The 10,652-nt window shown below is 42.4% G+C and overlaps 1 protein-coding gene across 1 annotated transcript; it reads left to right on the top strand.

Moving 5' to 3' along the window:
- The first annotated feature begins 275 nt into the window (after window positions 1-275).
- Window positions 276-9,248, top strand: IFT52 (intraflagellar transport 52). Its single transcript, XM_039563585.1, has 13 exons — window positions 276-504; window positions 1,399-1,486; window positions 1,746-1,875; window positions 2,751-2,826; window positions 2,914-2,985; window positions 3,323-3,449; window positions 4,020-4,106; window positions 4,395-4,463; window positions 5,186-5,340; window positions 6,362-6,449; window positions 7,600-7,708; window positions 8,206-8,351; window positions 8,934-9,248. Exons 1-13 carry the CDS (start codon window positions 386-388, stop codon window positions 8,979-8,981), a joined length of 1,314 nt encoding a protein of 437 aa, XP_039419519.1. The 5' UTR covers window positions 276-385; the 3' UTR covers window positions 8,982-9,248.
- Window positions 9,249-10,652: the final 1,404 nt, after the last annotated feature.

Below are 10,652 nucleotides of genomic sequence, written 5' to 3'. Positions count from 1 at the left end.
AATCAAAGGCCCAGAAGCGTCAAGAGGGGCTTCAGCACAGCGGGACTGCCCTGCTGGCAAGCGCGGCCCGCGGCCACGGGCCCGCACTGACCGCGGCCGGGCGTACGCAGCCCTGTCCCCGCCCCGCCACACCCCCGCCCTCCGCAGTGGTACCGCCCCGCCCCTTTCCCTGGCGGGGAGTGGAGCGAACCACCGCGGTGACCTCGGCACTCGGTGGGGGGGCGGGGGCAGGACACCCGCGCATGCGTGCGGCCGGAGCGTTGCTAGGGCGGAGCGCGCGTGGTGACGGCGGCACGGCGGGGCCGCGGTGGGGACCCGCGGGCGGCCGCAGCGCCGGCGCTTGTCCGCTGCCCCCCAGAGCCCTCCGGCAAGCCCGGGGGAGCCTATGGAGAGCGGCCCGCGCACTGCCATAGTGTTCAACGCCTCCAAGGGCGAGAGCTTCACGCCGGCCGGCGGCTACAAGGCCCTGCGGAAGAGGCTGCGCGGCAGCTGGAAGGTGCAGAGGTGAGGGGCGGCTCGCGGGGACACGCAGAGGCCCCGGCGGGGGTGTGCGGGCCGCGCTGGGTACCCGAGTGGCCTTGGGGATGTATCTCGTGAGCTGAGGTCGCTCTCTCGCGTTGATTGCGCCCTGTTGCATCTTCTGCCGCTGTGGGATGTTGTGCGTGGTTCTTTGGAGCTACAGCTGTCTCAGCTGTGGCGGAGATGCAGTGTAAGTTGTAAGGATGAAGCGCCTCATGCAGATTTGTGAGTCTGTCTTGATCTGGAGTTTGGGACAAAAAGAAAACAGCCCCGGTGCAGATGATACTGTTTATCTGGCCGCTGCAAGATGGCACGGCATGAACTGTTTGGGAGAGGCTCAGGCTGGATATCAGGGAAAAGTTCTTCCCCCAGAGGGTGCTGGGCACTGCCCAGGCTCCCCAGGGAATGGGCACGGCCCCGAGGCTGCCAGAGCTCCAGGAGCGTTTGGACAGCGCTGCCAGGGATGCCCAGGGTGGGGTTGTTGGGGTGTCTGTGCAGGGTCAAGAGCTGGGCTGGGTGGTCCTTGTGGGTCCCTCCAGCTCAGCTTATTCTATGAAATGTGCCCAGACCAAAAAGAAAAAGAAAAAAATAATAGGAAGTTCCTCAGGTGCAAAGTTCAATAGCAGCTGTGACAGCTTGCAGCAGCTCTGGAACTGCCACGGTGCCTTGTCAGAGGAGTGTCACTGTTTAGCTGGTTGACATTTATAAGGATTATTTTTGCTCAAGTTGTCAACTTTAAACCCAGATAAAAGGATGTGAACTGACTGAAGTGGTTTGCTTTGTGTTCATTTGCCAGTCCTTTAAAAAAAATAAAAGGAAAAAGTTGTGGTTCAGGGCTATATCCAAGAATCATGTGTGTCTTTATTAATCTATTCATAGCTTGAAAGATGAGATCACATCTGAGAGACTGTTTGGGGTGAAATTGTGGATTACAGCAGGACCAAGAGAGAAGTTCAGTGCTGATGAGGTAAAAAGTCAATAATTGTTTTCAAGTTAATTATGTTTTAAAATTTGCTGAAGTAGAAAAGAGCAAGACAGAAGACTTTGCTGTAATGCTGCTTTAAATGAATTAATATAAATTGAAATTTGATGTTTTTCTCATAGGATCAAGTTAAATGCAGGTAGTCAAAATCATTTACCTTCCCTCATCTCAATATAACTTCATGCAGTTTTGTGTGTAGTTTCTCATGTTTGGTTTTTTTTTCTGGATCTGTGTTGTTTTCTAGTTTTCCGTTCTGAAGAAATTCCTGGAGGATGGTGGGGCCATCCTGGTGATGCTGAGAGAAGGTGGAGAGTCCCAGAATGGCACAAATATTAACTTTTTGTTAGAAGAATATGGGATCATTTTCAATAATGGTAATGGGGCTCACTGCTGCCTTTTATTCATCAGTTTGCAGCGAAATTGAAAGAGCAAGGTTCAGCCTTTGTGGATACAAGCCAAGCAGATCTTTCTCACAAAGTATCTTTTGATCTAAAAGATGTTTTTTCTCTAAATCTGCATGCACGTGGCAGGGTAATACTGGAGCACAGCAAAGGCTTTCCATGGACAGAGTACCTGGACAACTCGGCCATCTCCATTCCTTTGCTGTAGCTGTTAGTTTTAATTTACTAGAAAAATTAATTCTAGTGAAATTTCTTGATTCAAAAGCCTTTAAGATATTTTCCACACATTTTAAAGGATTGACTCACTTCATGCTCATCCTGAATAAGAAGTGGCACTTTTCTTTATCAGACCAACAAAATGTCATTTATTAGTTTTGTGCTGCCAATGGGGAAAAAACCCCCAACAACCCAAGGCAACTGTGTCTCAGTGTACATAAAATATTTTGGGTCTTTGGTGGCTTTTCTCAACTGTGCCTTTTTTTTGCATCAATCGGATTCGATTCATCAAGTGTTTGGAAGATGTATTAAAAAAATCAGCCTGTAAAAGTTGATACAGGCTGTTTTAACTGGACCATCTTTTTGCCTCTTCTGCTTTGCAGAAGATGGACATGTGCTTACTTTTTGTATTTTTATTTGAATTTGCAAAGGTATTCCTGTCCTAAATCTGTTTTGTCCAAAAGGAAACAGTAGTGAAGGCTGATTTCAATTCTTTTGGGATCCAAATGCCGGCTTTGTGCTGTTAGAAGCAAACACCCAGGGAATCCAAGAACTAAACTAATTTTTCTTTGCTAAATATAACACACTGATCAGCTAAGGTGTGAATTTCTGTATTTTTTTCTTGTTTCAAGATGCTGTAGTACGGAATGTGTATTACAAGTACCACCACCCAAAGGAAGCACTAATCTCTGATGGAGTTTTGAACAGGTAAGTATTTGGGGTACATGAATCCTCACAGTAAACTCTTGTCATCTGGATTGTTTTCAGCAAGGTTTGTTTTTCAATATCTCGTAGGGGAATCAGTGAAGCTGCAAAGAAAACAGTGCTTGAGACAACAGATGAAGATGGAAGGGGCCATGACTCACAGTGAGTGTTTTCTGTGAGGAAACTGATGTGAAAATATGTAGAATACCTCAGAACTGGCAGGTTTGTGATTAGCAGCAGTACACTGTGCTTATGGTGAGGTTTTCTAATGCATTTCTTATGTTCTTATGCTTCTTAGGTTATATCTGGAAAGGGGAATCTGTTTAGTAGAGCTTGGTAACCTCTGAAGGAGCAGGAGGGATAGGTTTGGAAAGGAATTACTGTTCTCATGACCAGATCTTTTTAGCCTCTAGTCTGTGGGTTTGATTTTGAGTTCTGTGACTCTGTCCAGCCTGCCTGATGCATGCAGGTGCTTATGGAGTTTCTGTATTTCCTGCAGAGCTCTCACCTTTGTTTATCCTTTTGGAGCCACACTGAATGTGATGAAGCCAGCAGTGGCAATTCTGTCCACAGGATCCGTCTGCTTCCCTCTCAACAGGCCTATCCTGGCTTTCTATCAGCATGAGGTATGAGCTGCCTGGGGCACTCCCTGCATTCCCCCTGCCCCACACAAAAACTGTGAGTGGATGTTTTGGGGATACTTACAAACCCACCTCAATTTTTGATGCATCTGCAAACTCCAGATGAGCCCTGTGACTTCTTATTCTTTTTATAGTAAACTTCTTTGCATGGGGTTCAGAGGAGAGTTAATGAGCTGGTCAGCAAAGATTACCTATTTTTTGGTTGACTGGTGGATATCTTTAGTTCTTTAAAGTTTTGGGATTTTTTTCCACTGTTTTAGTAATAGTTTATTAAATGAAATTATCCTTAGCTTTGTAAGTACACCATATTGAATGAAGGAAGAGGCCTGTCGCCTCAGAACCAGTAGATTTTTCATATATTGTCTTGCTCATCCAACCCTGTTAATTTACAGAAATAAATTCAGAAATCTAGTCATAGTCAATGGTTACAAGCACAGGATTGATATTAAGTTAACACAGTTTTTTACTATGTAGACAAGTAAAGCAGTGCAAAAACAATTACCTCTAAAACTGCTTTGGAAGGAATTTTTGTTATATTGTATTCTTTGTTGGTAGAGTAAAGGTGGAAAGATGGCAGCGCTGGGATCTTCCCACATGTTCAATGACCAGTATTTAGATAAAGAAGAAAATGGTAAGATCATGGTAAGTTGGAGTTTTTTGGGAGTTGTTTTTTTTCTTTAAAAACACCCTAGTGGGTCTTCACAACATTTGCAATGCACTCCAGGCTCATCTTCATTTTAGAGTAAGACAGCTATGCAATGGATTCAGTATAGGGATTCTAAGCCAATACTAATGGATATTCTTTGATTTATTATCTTATTTTTAATCTTTTTCATGGCATGTTATTTAATAGATTTAATACGAATATTTAAGCATAGTATGAGATTATTTGGATTCTCCTGAAATTAATTGAGTTTTGCCCTTCTCCAGGATGTGCTTTTCCAGTGGCTCACAACATCAGATATCCACTTAAACCAGATGGATATGGAGGACCCTGAGGTAAGAGAGATCCATCACGAGGAGGTAAAGAACAGTGTGATCTGGCAGCACCAGTTTTGTTGTACCATGTATTTAGCAGAGTGGGTAACAGCCAGATGGGTGCTGCTGTTGTTGCAGTACCTTTATTCATGGTCTAAGATTGAGTAGACAGATGGCTTAGGTGTAAAAGATAATGGTATCACTCAGCCTTAGATTGCTCTTCGTTATCAGATAGGATTTGTGAAAGTCTCTCTCAATTTGCCCATGTTTAAGAGATTTACTGCTCCAGTGTAATGAGTTTTTTCACTCTGAGCCCTCAGACAGGAGGAGCGTGCAGGAAGGAAAGGCAGATTTTCTGTATGTGAGTAGGGATCAACGTTTGTGTCAGCTTTAGTTGTATACAAATGCCATTTTTATTTGGAAATATCTTTATGTGGTAAAGTTGTATACTCTGTGTGCATAAAAGAACAACAGTTTTGCATGGTTGTTTAGTAAGCTGGCTGTTCTAATTTTAAAGAATTAACAGAAATCCAGATGAAACATCCATGTGTTGGGTAGCTTTACAGCTGAGAGAAGAGTTGGCACAATTACTGATCTAGTGAGCTGCACTGCAAAGGGCCATACCTGATAAAGAATGAAATAATAACTTGTAGGTGAGATTTTATGTGAGATAGAAACTAGAAGGAGGCTATGGGAATGGGTTGGCCGTTTCAAATGACAGGGATGTGTACCTGTGTGTTCAGATTTCAGACTACACCGTGCTCCCCGACACAGCCGCGCTCTCTGAGCAGCTGCGAGTCTGCCTGCAGGAAGGAGATGAGAACCCAAGAGACTTCACAAAGCTGTTTGATACATCCCTTTATCAGCTGGACACAACTGCCCTCCCTTCAGTTATCAAGTCAGCATCTGTAATTTTCTTATTATTTATTTATTCCATTCTGTGTTCTGCATTTTCTGTTTGTGTTCAACTGTGTCTCCTTAAGAGCAGGAAGGACTGAGCTGTGGGCAGCATTTTGAATATGGATATACCAGAGGATGGATTTGTACAGTGTGGCAATGATGTTTTCTCTTGCTGCTTGTCTTAGCTGTAGTTTCTGGCCTTCTTCTCTCCGTTTTTTTCTGACTACACGAGATTCATTGATCTAATGTTTTTAGAACTGTCTGCAGTGAAGTTGGGCACTTTCTGGAGTGATAGCTGAGAGCTGCTCATTTCCCCACGTTTGAATTACTTGGCATTTACTGAAAGCTGCATTTCAGTCGCCTTTGCATTTCCCAATAATTGTGTTTTGAGGTTTATCAGCTGCTCAGTTTTCCCAGTTTGTGTCACTATGAGCTTTGTCCATCATAACTCCCCTGTTACCCAGATCATGTCTGAACACTTGAGTAGTGGCCGCTTAACACAGATTCCATGAAACTCCACTCTGCTGTGGACACTCTTCCTTCTTACTCTGTATTTCTTGTATTTTCACTAGTTGTGAATTCACAGTAGGATCTCCCTTCTGATCCCACCATAACAAATTTTTTTTTCAAAAATAAATTTTGGTTATTGACTTCCTTACAAACATTTTTGAAATCCCAGTTCTGCTTTTTTGTGCTGGATCACTTTTTGTTCATCCATGTTCATCCTGCTAAAAGTCAATTGAAGAATTGAGCTGTGATTTTTTTTTGATCATCTGATATATCCAGCTATCATTATCTTCCTCTGTCACAATTTTAATTTTCTCACTGTAGAAGTTGTTTATTACTGATCTGTAGTTCTCTGAGGTCCTTCTAATATGGACATCCCATTTTTTTTTGTGCTGTTACAGTGCAAAACTTTGATGCTGGTGTGTTCACAAAAATCCATCTCTGTAGCCTGCAAGTGGAAATAGATGTTGTATCATTTTTTCTCGCATACTTTGAATTTTTCTGTGCTGTAGAGCTTATGAAGAACTGAATGTGAAACATGAACCCCTTCGACTCATTCAGCCTGAATTTGAGAGTCCACTACCTGTCCTCCAGCCAGCTGTGAGTAATTTTCTTGCTTGTACAGTACAGGGAGAACCCTTCTCCATGAAAGCTGAACTTGAGAATCTTGGAGGTCTTTTCCAACCTTAATGAGTCTCTGCTTCCTTTGTTTCATGCAAAACCTCTGTGTGTCATTTCCATACTTCTGTAAAAAAAGCGGTGAGAAATACTGTAGTAATCATTAATCACTGGGGAGTTGAATACACTACAGGGACCATCTTTTAGAAAGAGCACTTATTTACACTTCTAATTTTCATTAAAAGAGCTTCAAAATGTAGTGTGTGGTACCAAAACAGAATCCTTGTGTGATAAGCCTTTGGTTGAGTAGCTGCTCCCAGTCCTGTGAGGTGCTGGCTCAGCCTTCCCTGTGAAAACAGGATGTGGTATTTCAGAAGGCAGTGGTGGTGTAAGTACTGCACTGAGTGCTGTCAGGGAGGAGCCAGTCTGTCCTGCTCTGCTTCCATCTCCCAGACCCTCAGGAAAGGCAGAAAGTGGAGCACTGGTCTTTTACAGCAGGAGCTGATCAAACTTTTACCAGCAGAGATTTGGGCTGACAGCAACAACACGAGCTATGGTGGTGTCAGACTCATTTCAGAAAGCAGGAATCTCTGAGTATCTGAATTTTGCCATCATTGTTCCATCCTTCTTTACCCTGGCCATTGAGATTGCTGGGATCCTTATAGCTGCAGGATTGCAACTGAAAGTGGTGTCTCATGCACTGCTTTTTACAAACCCAAGTCCAACTTGTGACATAAATGGTGCCTGCATGAATCAGAAGATACTCTGACCAGAACTGATGTCAATATCTTTTCAGGGTGATCTGTTATGGCCAATTTAGTTCCTCAGCCCTCAGCCATCACCTGGGTCTCATGGAGCAAAACTGAAACTGCAAATAAGAATGTCTAGTTGTGATGCTGGGTGATAATTCTGGCACCCTTGTGACTAAACTCTTTTGGAATGTTCAGTTATTTTTACAAAGTAAGAATGGAATTTTCAAATGGTGCCCCTTTGTTCAGTGGGCTTTGGAGTTGCTTATGGCTTTTGAAAAGGTTTGTTCAAGTCCAGTAAAAGTTCAAAACTGTTGTCTTAGAGATCTGTAAAGTGTAAGAAAAATATGTGGCAATCAACCATGCTGCTTTTTCTCTTCAAGGTTTTTCCACCTGCTTTCAGAGAATTGCCTCCTCCCGCTCTGGAACTGTTTGACTTGGATGAAACTTTTTCCTCTGAGAAAGCACGTCTTGCAGAGCTCACAAACAAATGTAAGTGGAGCAGATTGTTTGCACATTTATATAAAAAGTCCAAATTTTTAGAGGAAAACTGTTATATTTAATTTTAAAGCATGGACCTCATTTGGGAAAATCTATTGCTCTCATCCTGATCCAAGAAATTGAAAAGCTTTGGAAATGGATAGTGTGACTTTATGTACCATGACATTATATTTTGTCTGTTACATGACATTTTATCCTGCTTCTGCCTGTTGTTTCCGATATTGTGCATAAATTGCTTTGGGCACTCTTGCTGATGAATTTCACATCCTTTTTATGCTTTGAAGTTAAAACGTTAGGATTATTCTAAACACCTAAGGAAGATGAGCAGGTACTGGCTGCAGGAATACATCATGGCTGGTCCACTGAGCTTGGTTATGGGACTGAACCTCCCCGAATGCCAACAGCAAATGGAGATTCAGAGCAGTTTTTGGCCAGCTGCTCCAGATGTGTGTGATCCTCACCTGCCTTCCATCTGGGCTCTTGTTTAGGCACTGATGATGACCTGGAGTTTTACGTGCGGAAATGCGGTGATATCCTGGGCGTGACGAGTGAACTCCCAAAGGACAAGCAAGATGCCAAATATATCCTGGAGCACATCTTCTTCCAAGTGGTTGAGTTTAAGAAACTGAATCAGGTATTTTTATAAAAAGTACAATGAGTAGCTGTAGTAGCAGCAGTGAGGGTGGTGTGTCATTGTAGCAGCTACACTTGTCACAGGCGAGAGGTGCAGTGATGTAAGACATTAGTTGTGCAATAAATGAGACCAGTGAAGTGTGATCCAGAGTACTTATGACTGTTAATCTCTATAAAACATGTAGTGCTCAATTTATTAAGTCTCTCATTTATTTTAATTGGGGGATTAGTACATGCAAGTGTAGCTTGTAATTTCAACTAAATCCAGTTGATTGCTGGTGCCTGAGTGAGAGCAGTGAGGCCTCAGGAGTGCTCACAGCTCTGGCCAGTGCTGCAGTGCAGAGGTGACACCAGCACTGTTCCTCAGCAGCTGTACTGAAACACAGCTGTGCTGAAATAGTTCCTCATAGTAGATTTGATGCTTCAAAGTGTGTTTGGAGCATATTGGCAGAGCAGCAGTTTGTGCTAGCAAGAATTGCCTGTTTCACACATAATCTAGCTAAGCCAAAAATCTTACAGTTCTATCCTGTTGTTAAAACTCATTTTCCTTCTTTTTTTTTTTCTTTCTCTTCCCTCACTTAAGGAACACGACACTGACCCAAGTGAAGCTGGATTCCAGAACAGTACCTGAGACCTGGCTTTCCCCAGTTTGAGAAAGACCTTTTAGTGAAAATATATTTTTCCATTTTTAGAGCCTCTCCTTTCAGTATATTGATTAGGACTGTCTCAGTAGTTCACTGAATACTTGGATCATTTATATGTGGTAGTTCAGATAATTAATGCCTTCTGGGGAACTGCTTGTATTTCACAAGCACTTTCCAAAGAATTTCTTATTTTTCTACTTCTTTATTGAAAATGTAATTTTTTAATATATTAAAAAAATAATATACGAAGAAAATGTGTTTTGGGTCCTTCTTTCTGGCTCCAGCATTTATTTTCTTGTAGTTAAGTCTTACTGTTGGTTCTGGTGTACATGAGGTCCTTAATTGCACTGTGAGAGGGGTTGTTATTTTGGTTTGTGAACTGAGGACAAAAAAATAGAGCCATGATTCTAACAGGAGCTGCTGAAAATACATTTATCACCCTCGGGCAGCCTCCTTTTGTCTCTCTGCCAAAGAGAACTAAGGAGAGGTGAGTTTGCTATTGTAGAAGGAAAGTATTTCTTCCAAGGGAGGGGAGGATTTGAAATTAAGCAATAATGACATTGCTGCAGATCACTGCCTCATATCAGACTGGAACTACATAATTTAAAAAAGAGAGGACAGCACATGGATGAAAACCTTAAGATTTAATGGATCATTATTAAGAAACTTTGATACTGCACAGAAACTCAGGAATATTTTTACTTCCAGTTATTTGATATCTAGCCCACTCCCTGAGGTGGTGAGTTCAGTAATGTGCAGGAGTGGAAATTCAGGTTAAATTCATTGACCGTGAAATGTTGAAGCTCAGTGCACAGCAAAAATAGAGACAAGGAGATCAGTGGTGAGAAGAAAACATTTGTCAACATCATCAACACCACATCTCTATTGCAAGGACTTTTTTTATATTAATGTGGTGAAATTGCATTATAAAGCCTTTGTTTGGCTGTCAATCTGACACTCAAATTGTTAAACATAAATTCTTCCCCCACTCAGGCCTTCCATGACTTCTGTGCTTTACCTTGCTCTTCCATGGTTTTTAAAATCAAAGCTGTTTTTTGGGAGAAATCTGTTCATCTTTTATCCCCCAAAAACATCTTTTTATTTTACATTTCTTCATGCTTCACATATCCTCTTGGCACAGGTTTTTCTAAAGGAGGTGCCCCAAAGCCCCTGCCACGTTCCTGCCCAGTTGAGATGCGCTAATATAAATGTTAGCAGAAGTGGTTGTCTCTTCTGCTACAGACATTCCCTTTTCTCAGCAGAATGTTGGAAATTTTTCATTTCTTCCTCTGTTTGTCTTTAAGTCACCCAGAGCACTTTGTACATTCCAGCTACAGATTTACACAACAAGCTTAATCTCTTCTCCTGTGTGGTATCAATACCAATCAGCCAGCACAGACTGCAGCTGAACCAAGTCCCCGAGTGCTCCTCTTGCTAATTATAGCTCTGGTTTGTACTAGTCTGGGGTGTTTATACTTCAAACTGTAAATAGTTTCTGTTTTCCACCCCTGTTTTGGAGTTGTTTTGTCACCTGTTCCTGATGTAATATGGTTTAGAGAAAAGCCAGGTGAGCAGCCAGGGGATACAAACAGCCCTTTGTTTTCTGAGTGTCTCTGAGGCCTCTCTGACAGCTGAACAACCAATTTTTCACTGAATGA

This window comes from Corvus cornix, chromosome 20, assembly GCF_000738735.6.
Source record: "Corvus cornix cornix isolate S_Up_H32 chromosome 20, ASM73873v5, whole genome shotgun sequence".
In the NCBI taxonomy this organism is placed as follows: Eukaryota; Metazoa; Chordata; class Aves; order Passeriformes; family Corvidae; genus Corvus; species Corvus cornix.
Note: the sequence above shows the minus strand (reverse complement) of the source record. Positions and strands in the feature narration are given on the sequence as shown.

Excerpts from the sequence above, each read along its gene's own strand:
- IFT52 (XM_039563585.1), top strand. The coding sequence starts at position 386 with ATGGAGAGCGGCCCGCGCACTGCCATAGTGTTCAACGCCTCCAAGGGC. Across the intron at positions 6,450-7,599 it reads TACCTGTCCTCCAGCCAGCT|GTTTTTCCACCTGCTTTCAG; the intron begins GTGAGTAATTTT and ends TTTCTCTTCAAG. Across the intron at positions 8,352-8,933 it reads AGTTTAAGAAACTGAATCAG|GAACACGACACTGACCCAAG; the intron begins GTATTTTTATAA and ends CCCTCACTTAAG.